The sequence below is a fragment of the Pholcus phalangioides genome, unplaced genomic scaffold (assembly GCF_987345545.1).
Source record: "Pholcus phalangioides strain wild (caught in Gottingen) unplaced genomic scaffold, Ppha-v1.0 ptg000015l_1, whole genome shotgun sequence".
NCBI lineage: Eukaryota > Metazoa > Arthropoda > Arachnida > Araneae > Pholcidae > Pholcus > Pholcus phalangioides.
Genome location: NW_028301608.1, coordinates 99,100,440 through 99,127,473, shown reverse-complemented (window position 1 = coordinate 99,127,473; position 27,034 = coordinate 99,100,440). Strand labels below are relative to the sequence as shown.

At 38.9% G+C, this 27,034-nt stretch overlaps 1 protein-coding gene across 1 annotated transcript; it reads right to left on the bottom strand.

Moving 5' to 3' along the window:
• LOC149077165 (uncharacterized) lies at positions 1-26,874 on the bottom strand. The gene is made up of 3 exons (XM_089244897.1): positions 26,715-26,874; positions 2,050-2,142; positions 1-1,938 (listed from the first exon to the last, which is right to left on the bottom strand). Exons 1-3 carry the CDS (start codon positions 26,742-26,744, stop codon positions 160-162), a joined length of 1,902 nt encoding a protein of 633 aa, XP_089101023.1. The 5' UTR covers positions 26,745-26,874; the 3' UTR covers positions 1-159.
• Between the last annotated feature and the right edge of the window lie 160 nt (positions 26,875-27,034).

The window sequence follows — 27,034 nt, the reverse complement described above, 5'->3', positions numbered from 1 at the left end:
GGAGAGAAAAAAAGAAACGTTTATTTCGTAGGTGATTCTACATAAAAATGATGATGAAACGAGACATTTTAAGCTCATGTGTGTGTGTGGGATGAGTTAACTAATTGTTCATATATGTTACAAACAAAGTACGATCGCTACTTCGCTACGCTTTACCCGTCATGTAGTAGGTGTGGATGCCCGTAAATCGTCATTTTCACGTTCTTCGGCAGGACCTCTGTTCCCGTTTTCATCTGAGTCCTCGGCACTTCGATATCCTCGACTGTTGATCGGTGGGCCCAACACATCCGGATCATATCTAGTACCCTTGGCAGTTCTGGGAAGTTGACCAGCGGAGCTGAACCTACCCGGCAAGGGAAAATCGTCGTCGAAATTCGTGCGGCTTCCTTCGAAGCCGTCGGCACCGGGCCTTGGGCCTAAAAATACTGGTCTCCTTCGTATAGTTCCCGGCAGCGGACGATCTCTATTAACGTCGTTTATATCGAAATTCGCTCTGGTGGTACCTTCGATGCTACCAGGCTCTCTGTCGAACGGTCTGAACGGCCTGCGAGACGCAGGACCGTCGAAATTCTCGAACTTGAATTCATAGTTCCTGTCTCTGTCAAGAATCGCTCTCTGTTCGCCATTCATGGGATCATAAAGTGGCACCAGGGGCACATTCTGAGGATGACCTGTTAAGGGATCTATTGGAACTACCTGGATGCCATTCTGTGCCGTGATAACTTTGAATACTAAGTGGGGATATCCTGGAACTCTCTGACCGTCTAGTGCCATCAACTCTCGTAGAACCAATTCTGGTGGGGCTAGGCCGATAATAGGATCTCTTACTATTCCGGGAGGGGGAGGGGGCGGTGGCAGTAACGGGAACATGTTACCCAATCCACCATGGATGTTGAACAACGACACGGCCGGATAAACCCCATCATCGGTTCTAGATCCACGTGGGAAATGATATACTCTGGGGATAGAGCTGTCGGTGCTGACGGAAAAAGGATTTCTGTTCTCGAAACCACCGTACGGGGGTGTCGAAGGCTGAGGCGTGAATATCGGCAATGGCCTGGCTATCGAAGTTGCTCTTGAGGTCACTAAAGGCCGTCTGGCACTAAAGGGGTTTAGAGGAGGCCGATACACTGGAGGAAGACCATCGCCTATCAGGGTATCTTCTACTTCAACTTTGGGTCCAAAAACGTCAGAATTTCGAGTCTGTGACGTTCGGCGTCGATTTGAGATGAATGGGCTATTGTAAGGAGCATCTTCATTTCTTGATCTGTCGTCGTTGCTACGCGAAGAACTAATCGGTAGTCTACGCCTATATTGCTCCTCTTCGAATGGCCTAGCGTACACAACTTTAGATGTCGTCTCCTTGATACGTTGCCCATAGTTAGATAATCTGCTGGATGATGGATCGCTTGCGGCGTATTCGAGAGGGGCGTTTCTTGTGTCCGAGGAAGAGTCGGAAGAGTCAGCGGCAGAGTACTTCAAGTGTGTAATCCGTCTTTCGACCCCTGGGTCACTGACAGCTCGGTTGTATTGACTGTTCTCATCTATAGGACTTTGGTTAACGGCAGCATATTTCAAGTGCGTCACCCTTCTTTCTAGTCCAGGGTCACTTACAGCAGTGTTCGATCGTACAACACTGCCTCCTGAAGGACCTTGATCACTTGCAGCGAAGTCTAGAGGGCCAGTAGCAACGGGAGAATCAGATTTTTCTACGCTTACAGCAGCGGACTGGCCACCCGCTAATCCCGGTTCATTGGACCGAATTCGAGCTCTGAATCCAGCGTGATCGGCAACGTAGTCGACGACCCTCTGTCTTCCGTCGGATTCCGTTAGACCGTACGAACCAACGATACGGCCTTCGGCGTCTTTATCGGACCTATGGAAATGTTCCCCGTCAATGCTGGACACGGTGTAGCCGAACTTGTAATTTCCCAGCTCCTGCAATGGTACGATTAAATACGCATATGAGACGCAAGCACAACAGTATTGGATTCAGCAACGTCGAAAAAGGGAGAGAGGATGAAAAAAAAAGTCTTTCGAGATACTTACATCTTGGAAGTGCGTCACTTGACTCACTCCATCAGGATGTACTACACTCAGCACTACATGTGCACAAGTTAGAAATATTGTATACAGTAGCATCTAGAAAAATAAGAAAATTTATAGGATTATATATATACTTCAGATACATATAAAAATCACTATACTAAACTATTATAATTTTTTGTAATTCGATTCCTAAAATATCAATAGGAGTATTATTATTGTATTAAAGAAACGCTTATCTGCCTTCGTCTTAAACCATTTAAGTCATGGCCACACTCGTGTCAAGGCTGGCCCAATACGTTACATGGGCAAGTAATGTGTCCGCTCCATCATTGGCAATGAGCATCAAATTCAGGAGGGTATTGGAAGGCTGGTCGAACATAACGACCAGTACCTTCCAGCCTGCAACCTAAGTCAAAGAATCCGCCTTTCTTCCCCATCTTCTGATCCGTCTGGCTACACATTGGTCGACTCCACCTTTGACGCTTGTGGGGGAGGGGGGGAAACAATGCCCCGCCTATGGCCAGCGTATAGCCAACATATGCCACTGCTGCTTGGGGGAAAGAAAATATTGGAAGCAAATATTTGCGAATTACTTTCGTATGGTTTCCAACTTCGAGGCGCAAATGCGAGCCGATCTCCCCTTTAAAAAGTCTCGCCACAGAGAGCAACAGACCTACCAGAGGTATAAATATTAAATCATTACACTTTACTCACTTCACTTCTGAAAAATAGATGGCGGCACTGAAAAATCAGACACAACACTAGATACGCACTCAGACTGTTAGGTACACACTTCCGGCACAACTCATTCGGTAGTAAATTTTCCATGGCGATAGACCGGAGTTGTGCTCGGTTTGAAAGAAAGAAAAAGAAAGAAAGAATTACCACATCTGGTCAGCCCTGACACGAGTGTGGCACTGGCTTTAAACTTAGAAATTCACTGAAAACTCTGCCAATGATGACATACTACCGCCGTCACTTATTGTGACTATAGTCATTAGATATATTCCAGTCGCCTTAATTAAGAGTAATCATGGGATACCGAATTTCCTTTTCACTCGTATCAATGTAAAGACTGCAAATATTCAACCCGGATGTAATTTAGATGATTCTGCAGCGACAAAAAGATTGGAAAACGATGCTCTATATACAGGGTGGAAACAAATCCGTTTCAGCTCAAATAACTCGTGAACCGTTAGTTTCTGATATACATACTTTCAATTACAAAAAATATTCAATTAACGTGCTCATCTTACGTAAATATGTAATTTATTTTTACTAGGGACCGTGCACAGATACAAACTTTAATTTCTTATTCGGTCCCCCTTCGGTATAACATTTGACTTAAAAATGCCCTGCCTCTCCAGAGCACAATATAAACTGAAGAGCCAAAAGAACTGGTACAGGCATGCGTATGCAAATAAAGAGATATGGAACCAATCAGAGTACGGCGCTGCGGTCGGCAACGCCTATATAACACAACAAGTATCTGGCATAGTTGTTAGATCGGTTACTGCTGCTACAATGGAAGGTTATCGAAATTTAAGTGAGTTTGAACGTGGTGTTATAGTCAGCACACGTTAGATGGGACATAGCATCTCCGAGGTAGCGATGAAATTTGGATTTTCACGTACGACCATTTCACGAGTGTACCGTGAATATCGGGAATCCGGTAAAAATTTAAATCTACGACATCGCTGCGGCCGGAAAAAGATCATGCAAGAACGGGACCAACGACGACTGACGAGAATCATTAAACGTGACAGACGTGCAACCCTTCCGCAAATTGCTGCATATTTCAATGATGGGCCATCAACAAGTGTCAGCGTGCGAACCATTCAACGAAACATCATCGATATGGGATTTCGGAGCCGAAGGCCCACTCGTGTACCCTTGATGACTGCACGACACAAAGCTTTACGCCTCGCCTGGGCCCGACAACACTGACATTGGACTGTTGAGGACTGGAAACACGTTGCCTGGTCTGACGAGTCTCGGTTCCAATTGCTTCGAGCTGATGGACGTGTACGGGTATGGAGACAACCTCATGAATCTATGGACCCTACATGTCAACAGGGGACTGTTCAAGCTGGTGGAGGCTCTGTGATGGTATGGGGCGTGTGCAGTTGGCGTGATATGGGACCCCTGATACGTCTAGATACGACTCTGACAGGTGACAGGTACGTAAGCAACCTGTCTGATCACCTGCACCCATTCATGTCCATTGTGCATTCCGACGGACTTGGACAATTTCAGCAAGACAATGCGACACCCCACACGTCCAGAATTGCTACAAAGTAGCTCCAGGAACACTCTTCTGACTTTAGACACTTCCGCTGGCCACCTAAATCCCCAGACATGAACATTATTGAACATATCTGGGATGCCTTGCAACGTGCTGTTCAGAAGAGATCTCCACCCCTTCTTCCTCCTACGGATTTATGGACAGCCCTGCAGGATTCATGGTGTCAATTACCTCCAGCACTACTTCAGACATTACTCGAGTCCATGCCACGGCGTGTTGCGGCACTTCTGCGTGATCGCGGGGGCCCTACACGATATTAGGCAGGTGTACCAGTTTTTTTGGCTCTTCAGTGTATATATATTCATGTTTCCAAGTGCTTTTTAGTTTAGTTTCCAATTAGTTTAGCTGCTGAAGTGTTTGAATTGAAAAACCGCTGAGAGAGAGAGAGAGAGAGAAAGAAAATATGCCGTTCTTTTCTCACTTTGAGAAATTTTTGTGAATTGCAATATCTCGGCTAATATTAAACTTAGAAACACCAGAATTTTTTTTTTTCTACTGCTCAGCAAGACCGGGAAACAACTTTTTAATCAAAAGTTATAGCAAACGGGGGAATTGAATAAGGAAACTAAGTCCCTAGTAAAATAAATGATATCTAAAATGGACACGTTATGTAAATATTTTTTGTAATTAAAAATGTGTTTCTATATTCGTTTCAGACCCGAGCATTTGTTTTTTGGAATTTTCAAAATGTTTTTTCACTTCTGATACTCAAAAAATGCATTAAAAACATAAATGTTAGCAAATCTTTATTTTTTTTTTTTGTTTTCTTCATATTTTCAATTTTTTTTTTCTGTGAGGAATTAATTCACTTTGTTGAAATTTTTTCCAGCCAAGATGATGGAGGGTATTTTCATCTTCATATACAATTTTTTTTAAAGAATTTTATTGCTAAATTTTATGCAGTAACTCACACTTTTCCCCGGAGGTACTTTCCATTTGGAAGCCATCTTAAAAACCCTCTGGAAGTTCAACCCTCCGATCAAAGCTCTCCAAAGTTTATATTCACCGTGTTTCTAACTCAAAACTTACGCAATCCTTCAAGTTAGAACTTAACTCCCTGAGGTCAAAAGAGGGTCTCTGGTGTATTAGGTCTCTGGTGGTTAGCGCACTTGCCCGGTATGCAAAGGGACCCGTGTTCAATTCCCAGAGGAGATAAATCACTTGGTTCTGGTGCAATCAATAGAGCGTAGGACTCGCCATCCAGAGATTACGGGTTTGATTCCAGATCGTCATATCTGTTCCAATTTACGTTAGGTCTTTTCCAACGGCCCGCTGATAAGACCGGTAGAACGGCCGTAAAACAGTGCCGCGGAACCGGCGTAAAATGCACCATTCAGCTCAGCTGAGGTTAAGAGAAAAAATTCTACAGTGAGAAAAATCCTCCCACACATTTGTGACACCAGGGTCTGAAAGGGTTATAAGCAACGATCCACGAGTTGAGCCACCCGGTAGATACTGTGTGAAAAATTGAGGACAGCGAATGCTGTATCGAAATTTCATTCCGGCTGATAAATACAAGTACTACTTGAATAATATTTTATTTAACTTCCGCAGTTTTAAACTAGAAATTAGAAAAATACAATATTCCATTAACAATTTAAATAATTATAAGTTATATTTTATTATTCTTTCTTATAACAACCATTGTGAAACACAGTATTTATATATCATTTTTAAATGAGGCGTAAAATAGTTTCGTATATTTTTTATCAGAGACTACAGGAGACTTTCCTATGATAATATCTGCCTCAAATCATAACTGCGACTTTTACAAAAATTATGTTCGTGTAATGATGAGATATTTTTAATACTGAATATATATTCATTTCGGAAAAAAGGGGCATTTCGCGGCTGCAAGTCACGAAGGCAACGATTTTCACATGAAGACCCCGATTCAAATCACGGCCGATCCTCAAATTCTTATTAAGGTGTGGCTCCTATAAGGTTACTCGAAAGAAAACGCGTATCTCAGCATGTCATATACATCCTTATTTACGTATTATTACTTATTGCCTAAGAAAGTACCGGTAATTTCTTTCTTTATTATTATTATTTTCTTTTTTATCTATTACTAGTATTCAATGCGGCAAGTGTTGTGGTGGGAGACATCTGATTAAAGAATAAAAAGAAAATTAAAAAAAAGTAACAAAGACCATATTTCCGGGATGTCAAGGCCGTCCTTTCTGAGCAATTCCTTATGTGTTGATAAACACACACAATTCGTCAACAGTAATCCTCGACAATATTCTTTTTGCTTTATTTTAATTCTTGCATTGTTGTCACTAATTCGTGTTTTGTTTTCACTTTTCCGCGGAAATAACAATAATGAATTGGAAAATAAACAAAAACAAAAATTGTCTTCATATGAATGAGATTAGATCTTGAAAAAGCAGCTTCTGCCAATTATTATTTATTTCGTAACCTTGGTCGAAAGTGAAAGGAGATAGCAAAACCAAAAAAAAAAAAAAAATGAAAATGCGTTGGAATTGGAAAAATTATACACAAAAAAAACCGTGTTAAGCCACGCCTAACAAACTTCTCGATACGCCCGCGTGTTTTCAAGGCAGCTTGTCTCTCTCTCCCTCTCTCTATATATTCTTATAAGAGAGAGAAATTTCCATATAATTTTTTTTCTAATCCCTTCCTTTGTATTATATATATTTTTTCATTTCGCCATACACGTCCTGATAAATAATAAACTGTTGATTTGTTAAGACGGCAAGAAAACAAAGCTAGGATTTTGTATAGAAATTCCCTAAAAGTCTCTAAAAATTAAGAGTCGAACAAAGAGCTATTGAGCAATGTTTGTTTAGTAATAGATTTCAGAGATTAGGGAATTGATTTTGAAAAGCGTATTAAGTGTGTAGACAAATATGTGTACTGTATATATCTCTGTACATTTGATGACTTTCTTATTGTTCAAGTCGGGGGTCCAGCATTTTCGCGAAGTGACCAGCAACTTCACACATTGCCAAAAGACCAGGGGTTTACAACGTTTTAGTTCACTCGGAACCCTTGATGGTTATGAAAAATGTTCCACGGAAACCAAACAAACATGAATATTTCTCGAATATAGATATTGTAACATGAATGAAAACTTTTACAGCTTTTGAAACCGAAGAACCCCTGAAAATTTCTTATTGAACCACCCAGGGTTTTACGGAACACCATTTAGAAACATATATCCTATATTCAGGCACAGGCCACAAAGAGACGCTAGAATTCAGTCAATGATAACTTCTCAAAGACGCTAGGATTCAGACACTTATTATTTCGTAAAGACGCTAGATTTCAGGTACGTTTCACTTCGCAAAGACCCTAGAGAGAGAGAGAACTTCGACATTAATTATTTTGCAAAGACACTAGATTTCAGACACCCGTCACGTCTTAGAGCCGTTATATTTCAAACATAGGTCATTACGCTAGACTAGTCATTGATCATTTTTGTCGCACCACGGTTATTTTCTGCACACGAGGGCTAATTATACCGGGACTTACAATTTATTGCTGATTCCGAACGGCAGCATTTTTTAATATACTCACCGAGAGGTTGGTGCGCTAACCCCTCTATGTGGGACTCTCTGCGGTAGCAATCTTTTTCTGTGGTCATGCCACCGTTCTGTTGTACCTCTGCATCAGGAAAGTTTCTGACTACAGTCATTAGTTACTTTGCAAAGACGTTAGATCCCGAATACCGATCACTTCGCACAGACGCTATTCTATCGACACGTATCCCAACGTCCGTAACAAATGTACAGGGCATGGAAACCAATGTCTCACACATGGTTATTATTATTATTTTGACAACTATTTTCGTTCATCCAATGTCCACTTGGATTCATGACCATTATTCATCAACTACGGCCAGAATTATTCAGTTGTGAAGGGTGCATCCCCTTCAGTCTGTAAAACGGATTGAAATACGTATATCCCGTATTTTCACTTGCCTTTCCCTCATTTATGCTGTCCTTTTAAAGCCCTTGCTCGAAATTCTATTAGTTTGAACGCATTGTATGGAAAATTACACATGGACAGATAGATAAGGCTCTCCAGAGAGAACTTTCGGTGGGCCCCTCTAAATAGATTTTCTTATAAAACCTTAAAGCAAAATGTTAAGAAATGTTTACGGTTGACTTCTCGTCTTGTGAGCTTCTTCTTAAAAGAACCGCGCGAGTCAATCACCTCGTCAAAAAGTCTCACCGCAGAGAGCAGGGGGCCAACAAACGGTTCTATTATTCAATCATTACACGTCACCCGTAGTTAGAAAAATTGATGCCAGGTGGCAGCACTATAACAAGCATTACACAGAAACAAAAAATATACTTCACGTTAGGTTCACAACACAATATACGCACAGCTTCCAGCATGGCCCAGGTCTTCTTCGACCACCTGCTTACATATGTCTTCACTGAGACAGAGCGGTTGACCATGATCTGGATAGAAATATTGTAGAGGGCCACAAAATGACTACACTTTCCCTGGCAATTCCATTTCACGTCATTAACCCCTTCACGATCACGGACGAAATATTTCGTCCAAACGCCAGAGGAATAAATTCAATCCAGTTCCCTGTTTTCTTTCCTCTCTCTTGCCACAATCACCAAGCTTAATTGAAACCCTATGAACCCCGAAGTTGTCCCCACCCCCCGTTTTTCCTATACTCCTGTTAGTGATTCTTCCCTCACATATAATGTAGCTTTCCACTATATACATATGTAAGGGCGAAAGAGAAAACGTAGGGTGAGGATCAAAAGAGAACTATACTACATACTCTCTTACCCGTTTTTTCTATACTCCTATATATACACGCATATCTAGTGTACTATTTTTCCTTTCAATTTGTTTGTTTTTTTCTTCTCTATTTTTTTCTTTGCCCCTCCTTCCTTTTTCTAACGTCCGGTTAGGCTGGGACAAGGTTACCAGATCTATAGCCGATTTGCCAAATGTAGAGATCATCGAAACTTGTTGTCAAAAGCTTGTATGTGAAGGGGCTAAACGCACGAGGCCCTGCTTGTGATCAAAACCCAGCAGGTTTGCTAAATACTTGACTTCGTATTTCCACCGATAGATGGCAGCAAAACTTTCGTAATGTGTGGGAAAAATTTATTCAAAAGGAAAATTTTTTCGAGGGAAATTTCGCTTTTGGCGGGGTTATCATCACTGTCTCAGTAGCTTGAAGAATGAGAATTACTACCGAGATTTGTCAGCAAGCATTTACATTAATTTCTCTCTCTCTCTCTCTCAGTAATGACTATGAATATTCAAAACTTATAATACTCTACTACGAAATCATATATAGTCTTATGAGGTAGCAATTGTCTTCCATAATAATCATCAGTCAACACGAGAATGATTTTCAGATAATTATTTCTTTTGATTCTCCGAAAAATACGTAATTTGGAGATCAGTATATCGTTAGCGCGTTCTAATAATACGTTACGCCATAGAGAAATATGTCTCTCGAAACCTTTTTTTTTCTCCTAATTTTTCAATGGGCTGTTTTATTACATTGGGGAAAGGAAGAAAAAATGTCTAACCCAATAATTGAACATGACAGACGTGCGCGGAGGATGCATCTGAGAAAAAGCTTTCTCTCAAAAAAGAAAAACCTTCCAAAAAGAAGATGCGCTGAAGTAAGTATTATGTTGCTGTCAATGGCATTGAAGCCCGGCACGTGAGCAGTCTTTATGCTGTATTGTAATATTACGGATTCAATGGCTATTCTCATCTTATCGACTTTGATGAGATCAAGGCCATTTTTCTACCTCCCTTTTGTTGATTACAGTGTCCATGGTTCTTGGAGAAAAAAAAACCAATATAATTTGTTGGCGCATTAAATGGTTATTGTGTTGATGAGAGAACAAAGAAAGAGATGTCTCCGGCCAATTAACAGGCATTCCTTGTAGAGGCATCTTTTACTGAAAGAATTTTTTATATACGTACGCGAATATAACTATGGGGATGTTATAATAATTTTCATGTGACTCGTCATGAAATCATTAAGATGTTTTTCAGATCCGGATCCGTCCCTTATGATACAATGCCTTTTACTGTACTGCAATTTTCATAGGTACAGTGAAACCTCGTTAGAACGACATTCGCTCGATATAATGGTAAATCCCTCTCCAACGATATTTTTTGAGGGGATTTTGAAACTGCTACAACGATATTTTTCATTTTTCACTCGAAATCCCCCTTCAGTATATTTGCAAATTCTTCACCAGTTTTTGTTCTTTCAAGGATGTTTAACAACGTCGGTATTTATTATACTATATTTTGCACATTCAAGTTGACGTGAAACTAATTGTTGTGTAGTACACAAAAGTGCTATGAAGAAAACTACTTTACAAGGGGAAACAACTAACTAAATTTTATTCATCAACTATTCAATAGATTTGTTTGGTCGAGAATAAATACTTTAAAGGCATTTTATGGTATACAATGCCAGTTCAGAAGAAATGCCAGTAACAACATAAATTTGGCGATTTACTTTCAAGCAAAAAAAATTCCAATTACGAATGAATGTCTGAATATGTCCAGCCTGCCAAAATTTTTTCTTTTTCTTTTTTTGGTCCTCTCGTAAAAAATTTTTCCCATCACTGGTTTAGAATATCTGCTAGATTTCACGTGACTCGTTTTAGTTAGGATGTCATCATCCGCAGCAATTCTCATTTCTTGGATTGAAAAATTTTCGGATCAAAACCATCGAAAGCATCCTCAACATTCAATTATTGCTTTCTGATACTTATGAAGTTTGAACAGCATTAACTTCATTTTTGCAAAATATTGTATCATCAAGGCCCTACCTAAAACGAAACTCTACATCAGTTATATTATTAAACACACAATTATAAATATACCTGTGGCCGCTGTGGTGGTCGAGTGGTTATAGTGACGGACTCGCGATGCGAGGATCCGGGTTCGAACCCCACAGTGGTGGTCGGCTGAAGTTGGTTTTCTGTGGTTCCCAACTTCAAGGCGCAAATGCGAGCCGATCTCCCCGTTAAAAAGTCTCGCCACAGAGAGCAACAGTCCTACAACGATAAATCATTCAATCATAACACTTCACTCATAGTTAGAAAAACTGGGGCAGATGGCAGCACTACACATAACAAGCATTACAGAGAAACAAGAAACTTCACGTCAGGTTTCACTACACGCACATTCCCGCATGTACCGATTCGTTGGGGGGAGGGGGGTGTGGCGCGGGAAGGGGGTGTTGTGTAGTAGTAGTAGGTAGGGCCTCCAAAAAATGGCTCGGGGATCCATGATGTTCTTAAGTCGGCCACCTCGTTGGGCAATTTGCCTGTTGTGGCGTTGTATTTGTATTAATAACTGAGGCCAAACATAAACGTTTGTATTAATACGGAATACACCGATTGCGATAGAAGCAAGTTTGGAAATCTCGGTGTAGACTCGATTTCCCCCATATCGCCTCAAAATTTTCATTTTAACATGATAAAAAAACACACAGCAGTGGCTTGTGAACACATACGCCTATAAAACACGCCCAGAACTTTCATCCAATACTACAATAGGCTTAAAAAATGATTACGCTAGTTTATGGTTAGAATAGTGCATTGTTAGAGAAGTCATTGCAGTAAGGAACGAATATCGAAAAAGTACCACACATTAATTCTGATTTAGAGGAAATAGGAAAATATCGGTAGATCTCAAGCCACACCATAGCTTTCAATTACACATCTTTTGAGATATAAAAACATCCTCTTTATAATAGATTTTAATTTTATTTTCCTGCATAATTTCCTCAATATTCGATAGATGCATTGATTACTGCGTATCGAAATTCCCAAAGCATCATTCTTTCATAATTCTTATACATACATAGTGTTAACTGTAATTCTAAGACTAAAGCGTTACATTAATCCGAGAGTGTCTCGACTTGTGAATAATCCGAGAACCGAGCGAAAAATATATTATTGCTAAAAATCCTCATCCGAGCAAAAAATTCGATCAATGAGCATTTGCATTGTCATTTAAAAATCAGAAATAAAGCATACACACACAAATGCAAATGAAAATATCATATGTTAGCATGTTTTTTAGCCATGCTCATTTATCTCACTTCTAATTAGTTATAATTAGCAAGACACTGCTAGATCAAAAGGTCATTTTTTGAAGATATAATGTTCTGACCAAACACCATAGAATTACCCTGTACCCAGTTTTAAGAGTTAAAATACAGCGTGTAACAAAATAAAAAAAATCTAAACTTTTATACGGTCCCCCTGTCCTCCGACTTCTAATTAGAAAGTTGTTCCTTTTCTGTCCTGAGAGAGAGAGAGAGAGAGACAGAGAGAGTCCACCCAAAGAAAATTCCATGTTTTTAAGTGTAATATTCACTGAGATATTTGAATCCAAAAATCGGAGAACAATTGCGAAAGGACAGCATAAATGAGGGGAAACGTAGCATTCTCCGTTAGTTTTGGCTGTTGTCTCGTAACTTTTCTCCAATTTTTGAATTCAAATGTCTCAGCAAATATTGCACGTAGAAACATGGCATTTTTTCTGTTGGTCTCAAGAGGTAAAGGGCAATAACGTAAGGGAAAATTTGAAGGCAGGGAAATCGTATAAAAATTTAGATTTTTTTTTATTTTGTTACACACTATTTTCACTCTCAAAACTGGTACAGGGTAATTTTTGAGCGCCTTTTGAGCATTTTTTAAATTGAAACCATACCTATAAGACGAACGGTTGATGAGATAAAAGTTGCATTAGGACTTACACTGCGTATGTATAAACATAGGCTTACTGGTTTACTTATCTTTTGATGTAGGCCTATATATCAGTCTATGTGCCAGGAAATCTATCTGCTAATGTGCTGGGGGGGGGGGGGCAAGAAGGCAATGAGGGTGTGTGTATGGAATAATCTTGCTTTGGACAGGGTTGGCAATATCACACCAGTGTCGCCCCTAAAAGAAACGATAAAATAATTTTGCCATGGCAGTTAAATGTCGCCGCTGAACAATGATAAACAACAATTAAATCCGCATTCATCTTGACATTAATTTTATGTCACCAAGCAATTTCTCAACTTGTTTTTTCAGCCAAGTTTTCATTAATTTTTCACCAAAATCCTTGGTGAATAAAGAAAGAGTCAAACCCTTATTTCTCAGGTTTTTCTATAATAAGTTAAGCTCCTCTATAATAAGTTTCGATAAGCTGTTAATGGGGTTTATGAGAGGACTTGCGGAAGAAAATCCAAGTCTGACGAACGATAACTCTTTCAACCACCTTTTCACAGTTTGAGATATATGTATATATTTTGACATGGTCATTCTAGGACATGCCATCATCGTCAGAGAATAAAATATTCAATGAAAGAGCAATTATATATGGTCATTAAACGTGTAAAAATACTTAACAGGTTTCATTTCATCGCAGAACGTAGTCCAGAACAGCAGAAACGATCCCAGATTGCAACACTTTTTTTCCTAAGCTTACACAGTAGGTGCGATAAAATAGGTTTATTATAAATACGATTTTTTTTTTCGATCAGAGGCGATCATGAACTGTACAATCTCATTAGTTACGAGCCAAACATATTCATTAAAAATTAATGTCATCTCTATTTTGAATGGAGAAAGTTTCCAATCAAGTCTCACTACGAATTCAAGCCAGTGAATTAACCCTTTATGTTCCGGTATGTATTTGAATATGCAGGGTGGGCAAGGCAAAAAGTCCGTAGAAGCTTTAAAAATGAATAAAAACAGGAAAAATAACCGAAATAAAAAAACGGTTTGCAGGGTTAACATCGCTAGGTCACGGGAATTTTTTGACAGGGGAAAAAACTCAAAAAACAGCCGATAGGTGGCACTGGTACGAGCGACTTCGGTGAAAATATGCAAATGAGATGGTTATAAGAACTTATGCCTCTAATCCATAACCAGTTCACCGTTGTAAACCGTGTATGTGTGGAGCTGCTGTATTCTGCCGTTGCTGGATTTGTGACTCGCCTACAATGTGTTATCCCCTTGTGGTGGTGGTGGTCATGTGGAACACATACTGCTGTAATAAATTAAAATAATAATAAAGAATGTCTGTTCGTTATTTAAGTATATTTTCTTTGGCTTGTGAACGTTAGCGCCACCTATCAGCTGTTTTTGAGTTTTTTTCCTGTCTTAAAAAAATTCCCGTGACCTAACGATGCTAACCCTGCAAACCGTTGCTGATTTCGGTTAGTTTTCCGGTTTTTATTAATTTTTAAAATTTCTACGGACTTTTTGCCCACCCTGTTTTCTACATGGTAAATACTTAATAAAAAAAACCCAATTACACCAATTTCCTTTCTCAATTTTTTTTACTTTGGTATTTTAAAAAAGGTACACCTTTCTCATTTTCATTTCAGTACAAAATACGGCTGTATAAGGACAACGTCTTTTTTTTCTAGAAAGCGGCGATTTCTTGCCGACGTCATCTTTTGAGAGCTACTGAAATTTCACGTGTTCGGAGATTTGACAAAAATTGCACTGAATTGGCGGAAATGGAAATAAAAGTCCACGTAAAATTACTATATTCAGCAATGGCATAGTTCCCAATTTTTAGTTCCATACATCGCCCCCTTCTTCAGAAATTTCTTTCTCTTATCGCTTCCATCTCAAGAGAACCCATAGGGTCTCATGTTATACCCATAGCTCTTATTTCCCCCCCCCCCTCCTGGCACGTTTCATCAACCCCCGGGGGGGGGCAATATTTTCCACTTTGGGAAATACTAAGCTATGCTAAACAAGATTTTACCAGATTTTAAGACAACAGTAGAATAAAGCGGAATGTATATTTCATCCTTAATTGGCCATTGTGACTAACTGAAAAATCCGTTCGACATCTTCAGCTGTAAATGAAGTGGAGGCGGGCATATTCAGCTTCGAATTGAGCGGAGGCAAGCAGCTTCATCAGATGCGAATGAAGCCGGCCGAGGCAGTCATCTGCAGTAGCGGATGGAGCTGAGGTCGGCGAAACGACTTATTTATTTTGTAGATGAATCGGATCATCCCGTATTTTACGGGACAGGCAAATTTCCCCCACATTATTCGGCTCTTGGGAGGAGCGATCACTCCCCCCCCCCCCCATTGCCCCCTCTGGATCCGCGCTCGATTGTGTCTGTGTGGTATTACGGTCTATGCGCTTGCCCGGTTTGAGAGAGGTACTGGATTCGATTCCCGGTGGCGACAACAAACGTTTCGTTCCCAAGTTCATCTACGCGTAATACCCAGAAAATCACTTGATTTTATGTACGTTGCTGAAAAAAAAAAAATCCGTCCAAACACTTTCCATATCGCACCAAGTTCAAAACTTTACGTTGATTCTTACACCCGAGACGCAACGGGGAACTTTGGATTCGAGGCAAATTTTCAAGGGCGACAAAATCGGATACTTGAACCCTTCACCTTCATTACCTGTGAATCATACGTGTGTGTGCCTTACTACATTTTCCTCAATTGAAAGATAACGTGAGATATATTTTGTGGTTTTTTACGGCCAAGGAAACAGGAGAGAAAAAAGAAAAGAAATGTCGATGGACGGGACACAATGCGTTCCAACGCGTGCGTCATATCTTTCCCGGAAAAGTGTTTCGTGACAAAAGAGAAAGACATCGTGTCCGCGTGTTTTGTTCTCTTTTAATGAGATCCCGTCTAAATGCAATCATTGACTTGTACCTCGAAACCTTGTACATAATGTTTCTATTTCTTGATTTCGGCTGAGGTTAACCGTTATCGTCGTCTTCGTTTCGCGTGCGAAATTTCTATTGTGAAAACCATTATTCATCGGGGAAAAATATGAAATCCAATGAGGATATCCTGCGGCTAAATTAACCGCATAACACGCTGATTTTAATTATTAGCCCCATCATTTTAGTATGAAATTTCCTGTCCCACTCACCAGTAAATCTAAAATTTCCACGTTTGTGCCATTAGATTGGGAATATCATTTCTCGTGTAATCAACCCGGTAACTCTCATTCATCATAACTTTCCTGATGAAACCACTAACGGTCATATAACCAAGTGGTTCTCAACTTTTTAATGCCTGTGGTCCTGTCGATTGCTTTTTTGTGAGTTGAAGGCCCGGTCATAACACTCGATTAATGAGGAAAATGGAACGGAATCACTCACGAGACGGTTTGACTGATGGATTGGCTGATGTCTGGGCCCAGTACAGGACCCAAACATCAGCCAATCCATTGTTTCTCAACCTGGAAGCATATGGTCCCTTTGCAGTACTGGGATAATCTAAGGGGGACCCAAACACACGGATGGGAAATAAGATGGAAGGAGAGCCATAACAAGTGGTGAAGGGGGCTACAAAGAACTGTGGAGAAGTAAACTTTCAAGTGAAAAAAAAATTGGAGAAAAATGTTACTATCTTCAGAATCCAGCAGAGCTTCCATAGATACAGGGCCATCTTTACGCATGGGCACATTTGGTTTTCGCCAGGGGTTCCATATCCATAGTGGGGCCGGTATGATTAGATCTGGTGCAATGATTTTTGTGTGTGGGTGTATAAGCTGTTACTTCCAGCTAAGTATGGGGCCTCAGAACATCACTTTGTCTGGATACCCATGATGTTGAGACAGCCATGCATAAAACCCTTAGTGCGGACTCGGGGTGATCATGGTTAGGTTCGTTGAATCCAGCTCTTGAGAAAGGAATGATCACCCACCTTCTGGATCCGCTCCTGGGGCCCACTGTTCTAGAGATCGATCTTATTTCTAAAATTTTTGTTCATTATAAATTTAGTTTTGATTAAATTCAATCCCATAAGTATAAATTAAATTAGTAGAAAAGATCTCACTCTCTCGGATGTTGGTGAGGTCCCTGGATAAGACGGGGGTGTGCAGGAGAATAAAATATGGTTCATAGGGGGCCATGGGCTGCAAAAAAGGATAAGAAACACTGAGCCAATCGTTATACCGTTTTGTTTTCACAATTCCGAAATATAATTTTGCCCCCTCCCTCCAGCGAAAGAAATTTTTGACTACGGCCCTGCTTTGAATTCTAAAATAGTTAGATTTTGTGAAGAAAGCATTAGACTAAAATCTGTCAAAAAACACAAAATATAGACAGTAGAAATTTTTATTGCATCGAAATCTTCAACATCTCAATGATTCACATCCTTGAGAACCTTACAGTGACTCGGTCTATTGTGCTATTGTCTGTGTTATGTCAACTTATAGATGATTCGAAAGTAAAAGCAGAACATTCGTGATCTCGCAGGACATTTACGAAACTTTTCTCTCACAGCCTTACCTTGAGGATGTTTGCTATTTCTTGAGTCAGTCCTTCAGTCAGATAATCCTGCTGTTTTTTTCTTATTAACGAGTCGGCATTTGTGGGCTAACATTCTCCCCCTCTCCTACTCTCTTTTGTAAATTTACGATTATTGAAATATTGTACATAAGAGCTCGGCTTTGTGTAAAATGGTATTTTACTCCTCATTGTAAAAATATAGAAAATTATGCGGTTTCTTCTTCCATTTTCCGCAATGAACACCTTTTTAACACCGCGCATGGGACTTTTACACACAGTAAAATCCTCCCGTTGCGTTGTAAGGTCAAGAGGTGCAAGAAAAAAAAAGGGTTTATTGCGCAAAAAAAATAATAATAATAATAATGAACACGAAAGGACGTCACTTGTTTGCGTTGCAAATGCGTCCATCGCTTCAAACCTTGTATCACTAAGCTAGTTTTTAAGTAAGAGAACAAGGAACCACAACTACGTTGTGACACTATAGATATCTGTGTATATGACCTTTAAAAAAAAAATACGACAGTGAAATCAGCAGGACCTTTTGTAGAAAAAAGCTGACTGTATACACTTGTATATAAATATATATTTTACGAACAAAAACACTAACGACATCCATGTAGAAATTTCAATAAGACTTATTTTTACACGCAGTTTTTTTCAGGTGAAAACAAAAGGTCATCACACACACACACACACACACACACGTTCAGTTTTGGAAATATTAACTTTTCCTGTTTTGGAAAATTTAAGGCAACTGATTACTTGCTGGTCACATTGTTTGAAAACACTGATTTGATTTTCATAATACAAGTGGAGTTTGAATCAAAATACTGTATGAAATAAGGGAATCCAGTGAAATTTCTGAAATATCTCTATATAAAACTTTTTAAGATATTCTAAATTATGTTCTCAAAATTGGGTCATTTTCAGTACTTACGCCACACATTGTACACTGATAACCACACCATTTATTTGAATAGTTTGATACCGTATGTTTTTATGACTGTTATCTGTGCAGTGAACTAAAAGTTTTAAGATACATGAAATATTCTCTAAGATTTGACAGTTTCCGTGAAACAATAAGTGAATTTTCATTAAAAAAAATTAGAATTTTTTCATTCAAACAGCTGTAAAATATTAAATTCTAAACATATGGCCAAGATTGATTAGACAGCTAACGTTATCTGGAGCACTGCTGAATATAATTTCGTGAGAATATCTTGCATAGTTTTTGAAAAAAATTGGTTTCGCGGAGAATAAAGTAACGAAAAAAATGAATCTTCAAAAAAGAGTGCGTTTGAAAATTGTTTATTGCCTTCGAAACCAATGTTCCTGGATGATTTAAATCAGTCATAACTTTGTTGTCACTTATTGTATGTACAAGAATAAAATAGTTTTTGATACTGTATAAAACATTCTTCCAATGGAATTGATAAAACCATTTCCCACAATTCTCGAAAAAATCGTCATTTTAACGTAGTCAGTCAGTTATAGGAATGATTTTACTTTTCAAGGAAACTTGTAAAGGGATTAATCCATAAGTTAATTTCCTCGTTTTCTCATCTGGACCGTGCAACCTGACTATAAATTTCACTGAGGAAACCTCAGATATTTGCATCTGCTCAAATAATAAGCACCAATGAGACCAACCATGCCATTCCATGTATACAACGTGTCCAGAAAGTCCTTATTCATGCCATTTTTTTTCAACCGTTGTGGTATATAACACATACTTTTTAATTATAAAAAAGCATCCAAATGATATGCGTATTTTAAATACAGTATGTCATTAATTTTACCGGGAGCTGTACATGTACTATGATACTGAATATAATGTTTCAAACGGAAGCCAAACCTCGTATATACGGTCTTTAGCCGAAATCCAGTATCCTTGTCCCCTAACTTCCAATTTGAAAGTTGTTACCCTGTCTCTCCTGGGAGGGGGAATTTCTACATTTAGTGCATACAATATTCGCTGAAATGTTGCGAATACCTCAGAATTTAAAAAAGTTTTAATAAAATACGACGCGGCAAAAGAATGTTTCAAATTTTTTCTCAGTTTTGTTCCATAATACTGTACTATATTGTTCTTTCCCTTCATTTTCAGTGATTTTTGAATTCAAATATCGACGAATATTGCACCCTAGAGAAACAGACACGTACCTTTAATTCATGGTTTCCTAAACTTTTTGTTCCATCTCCTCCTACATCAGAAATGATTTTCTCTCATCGCCCCCAACTCAAGTGATCCCATAGGATCCTACGTTAAATCTGTAGCTTCTATCGCCCCCCCCCGGACCATTCCATCGCCCATCAGGGGGCGATATTGATGTATTTTGGAAAACACTTCTTTAATTAGATAAATACACTCCACGCCACTTAATGTGATCACATCGGGACTCGGGGTTTTTAATAAAAATAACCGAATGACAACTATATCCGAAGAAAAAAAAAGTTTCATTTGCAAGGTCCGTTGACCATACATCCCGTTTGGTCGAACGGGAATTGGTAAAACTGGGCAACTCTGTTTTTCTTTCCCAGATAATTGGTTGCAAATTATATGGGATAATTATTTAAAATCATTCCATTTTTTTCCCATTCTTTTCTAAAGAATGGGAAAACGGACTTTTCTAAAACGGAACTTTTTTTTTTCCTTTGAGCTAAAATTCTGAATTTTTGTTTCTCAGCTATTGTGAAAACCCTTTTTTAGAGAGTCTTTACATCATATCTGAAATGGAACTATTGACCAAATTTGGTAGCTTAAGCGGTTTCGGATCAGAATAATTGCTCTATGTAATCTATGAACCCCCTTATGATCCCCCCTTAGGTGTCGAATTTCTAAAAAAACATTTTTAATGATTCTTTATGTCATGAAATATAACTACTTATAGCATCGGCGGTTTCGGCTCGGCGATGATGAATTAGTTTAGGACATGTTATTTTATATGTATAGATAAACTATTTAATGATGATTATGTGGCTATAAATATGCATTTTACATATTTTTAAGGTGACTGGGTATGTAAATTTTTTGAGATTTGTCCAGCTCTGTCGACATAGTCATTTGAATATGGTTTTTTTATTCGTGAATTGTATTTTTTTTACTGCGATTAGCAGCAGCCTTTCATTTCCCCTACACCCTTCAGCAATTTTATCAAATTTGTCCTTAAATGGATTTGTTGGCTGCAATTAGAGATATCTCGTATTTAGGATCCCAATTTCTAGCATTTCCCACGATGAGATATAATGGAGACATGTATGAAGACACACACACATACATGTATGAAGACATCTTCTGCATTTGAACCCATGTGGATACAGTCAAACCTCATTAATGAGTCACTCTCGGGAGAGCAAAAATATGACTTGGTAAGCGGAGTGACTCGTTAAACGGAGTAAGTCATAGCTCTGCTAGTTCCTGCCTGAGGACAATCGGGACCAGGTGACGCACTAATGACATTTTACTGTATTATTAATATTCATTTCACACTAATTGAATAATTTTCCATTCAGTTAGAATTGAATTATCAAGTGTACTTGCAGGACACCTACGCCATTGTCGTGGACCAGAAGTGGTCGCTGCGGACCATATATTGAGAAACGATGGTTTATATACATAATGAATTACGATATTTTTTTAATGCACAATACGTTTCATAGATCCCTTGAAGAAGTGTCCAGGAAAAAGAAATTTGAATCTAGTCACCTGAAAGAAACAGATCAAGAACTGAATAGATACGACTTTTTTTTTTTGTAATGCATTTGCTTTCACTATAGGGATGCTACTGCAAAGGGAGCTCTACACGCACATGGATCACAGCGAATACTACGGACTGATTACGACATTGAATACGGAAATGTTTGTCAACAAGGGGGGGGGGGTAAGAGAACATCTTATAACAATAGCTTTCTCATTAAAAATGAAAGAACTACAGAGGATCTTATGAAAAATTAAATTTTGTACCTCAGCACATATGCGGCCTCTAGTAAAATGAATGACATATTAAAAGTCTTGGTGTGTTGCTTCTCGAACCTGATTGCAATATGAATCAACCCGTAATTTACAGTAAATAAGCTGCTGGAATGTATGAGAAACATCCAGAAAAATGACCGGACCAAGAGGGAACTTAGAGAGATGACGTGACTTTCTCTGCACGATATACATTGGGTAAGAGATTTTTCTGGTTGTTATGCCGATAAGAAGAAAAGTTGGCGGTTTCTCTGGGAATCGGGGATTATTCTGCATAAGAGCACTCGCCAGGTGTGCAGGAAGACCTGGGTTCGATTCCCTGAGGAGACAGATTACTTTTCTTCCTAAGGTTCGTAATTGGCATAACAACCAGAAAAATATCTTTTCCAGCGAAAGAGAACTTGTTAATCAGGTCACAGATACCAAGACCAAAATCCTTTCGGTATTTGGGAATTGTCAAGTTCACGGGGATCCTGTGTCAGAGAGATGATCAGTTTTCAATAACGTAGAAGTTACTCTTTTTTCTTAGAAAACGGCGCCTGTTGTGCACCGAAATGTAGGTTAGAGTTTTTAAATTCTTATTTGCTCTGTCTGTTAAATTCATTATTAAGACAGGGCTTCTTAACCCATGGATTGCGATCCAAAGTTGATTCGCAGGGGCTTCCGATATGGGTCGTGCAAGACCATTAACAGCCAGAGATTCTTGAGCTATGTCACTACTGAATTTTGCGAGATGGATCGTACGGATCCAGCTACAGACAGGAACTCTTAAGCTATTTGTCACGACCCTTGATTCGCTGGGTCTTGTCTTCCGGACCACACAAGATCGTACAAATCCACTTACAGCCAGGGACTTTTGAGATATGGGTCTCGACCCAAACTTGATTAACACGGATGTGGGATGGGGATGCTCCTAGATGAGTAGTATGAATCCTCTTACAGTCTGTTATAAATGCATTTATATTAGTCACTGGTTTCACCGATTTCGAACAACAAATAGTTCCGTGGGTCGCAAATCTGATTTTGCTGTCGATTTTGGGTCGCGGCTGAAGAAGGTTAAGAACCCCTGATTTAACAACTTCGACGAAGCAAAGCCTGGCATATCTTGTGCAGTACCCGCGAGGTACAGTACATATACCGTGCGAGGCCCTCATCAAAGGTTTTAACGATCGCTTTTCAACACTTCTCTGCGGCCAGGTGGCCTCACACAAGGCTCTTTTTTCTTGGAATAAGAGCCGCATATATCTGCCAAAAAACAATTAATAAAGTTTATAACAAATATTTTTGAAATTGCTACGTTCCCCCCCCCTTTTTTGCGGACGAATTGTTTTTGTCCCACCGGTGTCCGCAAAAGAGAGGCTCTACTGTGTATTAATAAGAACATGCCGCTATATCAGCGCCAAAGGCAGATAGAATATATAGTTAAAACATTGCTATTTTCTTGAATGGCATGACGAAATTTGTCTCTCTGTCACGTTACATGTTTTCTCTTATTCCGCAAAAAAAAAAAAAAAAAAAAAAAAATATATATATATATATATATATATATATATATATATATATATATATATATATATATATATATATATATATATATATATATATATATATATATATATATTATTGGAAAGAACTAGAGCCAGAGTTATATCCAAATATAGTGTGCCGTGATATCAGTTGAAAATGCCATCTTAGGTGGCAAAATTATGTTGATCATATAGGCGCCGAAACCAATGGACTCGGGCCATTTGAGTCCCCACCAAAAGAAAAAGTTCATGAATAGACAGTGGAGAGCAAAATTCTCCCTTCTGCGCATGGGCTTGAGTGCCGTATATAAGGGACGCGAATGGCGATTTTCAGCTCCACCCACTCAATGTTTTCCTCATGTCGGTGTCTCTGATCGTACTAATTGGGCTGCAATTCCCAAGTAAATGTGCCACGGTATTTCAGGTATCGGCAAAGTGCAGTCGGTCCCGCTCTCTCTTTCCTCTATTCAAGTTCTTTATGCATTTCATGTCCACAACACACGTGCGTACTCATATTGTCGAAATTCATGTTGCTCACCGAATAAGGCGCTAAGTGAGATGGCACGGGGGAATTCTCTAATTGTATATATTCCCCCACACAATATTTTGTATATTTTCGTTAAATCCATCGGAGCGAGTGAACTCAACCCAATAAAACTGATGCTGGCTTCTAGTCCGCAAGTTATCAAACCCATTTGCTCACCAATAAGGTGTTAAACGAGATGGCTCGCTCCGATGGATATTTTATTTCACAATAAGATTCTCATTTCTTTTTCTTTTGTTATCCTGTGTATATAATATGGCAAGTGTAAGATAACAGATGAGATGCCATGGTGGGGGGGGGGGGGGGCTCAATTGCTTTTTAAACATATATCCATCCTAATATGCGTACATTCATTCGTCTTAACTAAACACCGAAACTTTTTTCCAACTCCCAATCCCAAATCCCATCTCGTCTGTAATCACCACAAAATTTGTTAATCGCGACAGAACCCAATTGTCCGGGAAAGATATGCTGTACATTTTTTTTTTTTTTTGACGCATAATAAAGTGTTCCAGACTCTGCCACGAAGCTGGGCTAGAAGAGATCTCGGCAACGGGATAAGTCCAGTGGCAAAGTTTTGCCGTTCATTCATTCAGTCGGCCCCGCTTAAACGGATATCATCGATTCCGGCACACATATTATCCGATTAAGCGGGGAACAATTAGATTGCAGTTTCATACCGCAGTATAGATTTTATATTGAAAAAATATTATATATATATAATTGGCAATTATTAGAGCAAAAAATATATATCAGAACAGACTGAATTAAATATTAGATTTTAAGTTTAATGCAGTAAAATCTCTCTTGACGGGCACGCATGTGTATATATTGTTTACAATTTTTGTTAATTGCATTTTTAATTGGGTTGCTGTATTATTTTTATGGGCATCTTGTTCTCAACCACCTCGTTGGGCATTTTGCCTGTTGTGGCGTTGTATTTGTATACACCTTAGCAGCGGTCTTCTCAGTTCAACTTCTTAGCCTCTCTTTACGGCCAAATAATAATTTCCCCGTATATAATAAAACTATGCTTTTCAAACCCCTTGATTAACGGTCACCCCGATTTTCTGCGGACGAATTTTTTTCCCACCGGTGAGGCTCTACTGTGTATTCATAAGGACATTCACGGCTATATCAGCGCCAAAGGCAGATAGAATATATAGTGTGAAGTATACAGGGTGCATAGCAAACAGGGGGTATGGCCTTTTACTGGCGAACCGTTGATCCTAGAGGTATGCTTCCAATTAGACAAAGTTTCCAAATAACGTGTAGTGCTCAGATATTCATGTTTCAAGGAGTTGTATAGTTATTAAAATAAAGAAGAAATTAACTTCTTATACGGTCCCCGTGCGCCCCAAAACCCAATTACAAAGTTGTTGCCCTGTCTCTCCTGGTGAAATCCATGTTTCCAAGTGCAATATTCCCTGAGACTTTCCTCCGTTTTTCGAACTCGAATATCTCAGTGAATATTGCGCTTAGAGACGTGGAATTTTTTTTGTTGGCATCAGAAAAGACAGGGCAAAAACTTTGTTTCTGAGGTCCGTATAAAATACTTACATTTTCATCTTAATAACTACACAACCCTTGAAACATGAATGACATATCTAAGTAAAAGTTATTTGGACACTTTTTCTAATTTGAAGTATATCTTTAGGATAAACGGTTCGCCAGTGAAATGCCATACCCCCCTGTTTGCTATGCACCCTGTATAGGACGAAATGAATTCAGAAAGCAAATCAGCCCAATGCTGAGAGAGAAACTCAACAGGAAATGAAATTTCAAATTTAAATTATAATTATCATATTATAGGCCTATGTTTTTATACTTGCACAGTTTTCGAAATCTTTGGCGATTTGCTCCGTTTTTTGCCTAATCATGGCAACGCATTGTTGACTTTTCAGCATAAAACCATTGTTATAGTAAATTGGTCAACACCGTCGAAATTATATTTTTGCTTCCGTTTATACTGATCAAACTTCAGTTCTTTCGCAAATCTTTGTCAATTTTATACACATTTTTTGTGACGCTTCATACCCGTTCTTGAAAAATTCCGTGTTTTTTGGCAGTTTCAGTTTGACTTTATTATTATTATTATTGCATTCAAAACTTTTCGCGTAATTTTTCCTAATTTTAATCTCCCGAGTCAGTGTTAGCCGATACGCATCTAGATGCGTGATTCACGAATCGAATTCTTAATTTTACTCCTCCAAATTTCATTGAGGAGTGAAAATATTCCTTCAAATTTTAGCTAATGTTTTCATTGCAGTTACTTCTCTTTGATGGGAAGAAATTATTCCTCTCTTAGAGAAAATACCCCTCAAAATTTTGGAGAGGAGTGAAATTGCTCCTCAAATTTGAATTTTTCGGATAACACTGCCCTGAGTGGCCAACGTAGCACGCTTCTAAATAATTTAGCGTATTTCCTCGCATTAGCCGGCATGCCGTGAAACTCGAGGATTGCCAGCTTTTTTAAGGTTAGAGTCTGGTTGGTTCCCGGCATGCCGGGAAAATCGAGGATTAATAAGGATCGCAATATGCATTTAGCCAATTCAATGGATTTTTAGAATAAAGTTATTCAACGATTTTCCAAAATATGTGACTCAAATTTCCTGGCATGCGGGTCTCTCGCTGTTTCCCGGCATGGCGGCTAATGCGGGGTAGGATGGAGAGTCGCCCACGCTCTCCAAAAAAGATTAAACACTCCCCTTTCTTTCATCGATATCACTTATCTCAGTGTTTCTCAAAGTGTGCGCCGAGGCTTCTAGGGTTGTCGCCAAACTTTGTTAAGGGCGTCGCATTGAAGTAGTTCTTTTTTATACTTTTCAGGGGAACCGCTTTGTCAGGGCAAGAGGAACGATGGCAGCAAAAGTTTGAGAACCTGAATATAATTATGACAAAAAACTGACAATATATTTACAAAACGGATTTACATATCTCACGTAAAAAAAAAACATAATTTTCCGGGGAATAAATTACATTTCATTAATTCATCGTATTTAGAATTAAGTAACAATTGAAGGATACATATTGAATGATAATAATTTACTCACGTTTGTAGGCATGAATTCCATCGTGACCATCACTACTTTTTTCTCTTGACGGACTGCGTTGTTCCGTTTGTATATTTGTAAGAGTGCTTTGTTTTTTCTTTTTGCTCACATAACCGATCTCGAACGGCTTTTATTTATTTACTGTTTTTTTAAATGGGGTGCTGGTCACCTTATTTATATAAGTGAAATCTTACGTTTTTTCTTCTCTTTCCGTCTTATTGTCCTTCCAAAATTTGCCGCCAGGTGAGGGAGGAGATGACGATTCCGTGACGTCACGGCATCATGACCTTCATCCAGTGTTTTAAAATGATGTTGATCAT

Bases quoted from the DNA above. Each gene is read 5' to 3' on its own strand.
- LOC149077165 (XM_089244897.1), bottom strand. From the start codon at position 26,744: ATGGTCACGATGGAATTCATGCCTACAAAC. The intron at 2,143-26,714 runs GTGAGTAAATTA...TTATTTTTCTAG, and splicing joins TGGAATTCATGCCTACAAAC to ATGCTACTGTATACAATATT. The intron at 1,939-2,049 runs GTAAGTATCTCG...GTACCATTGCAG, and splicing joins AAGTGACGCACTTCCAAGAT to GAGCTGGGAAATTACAAGTT.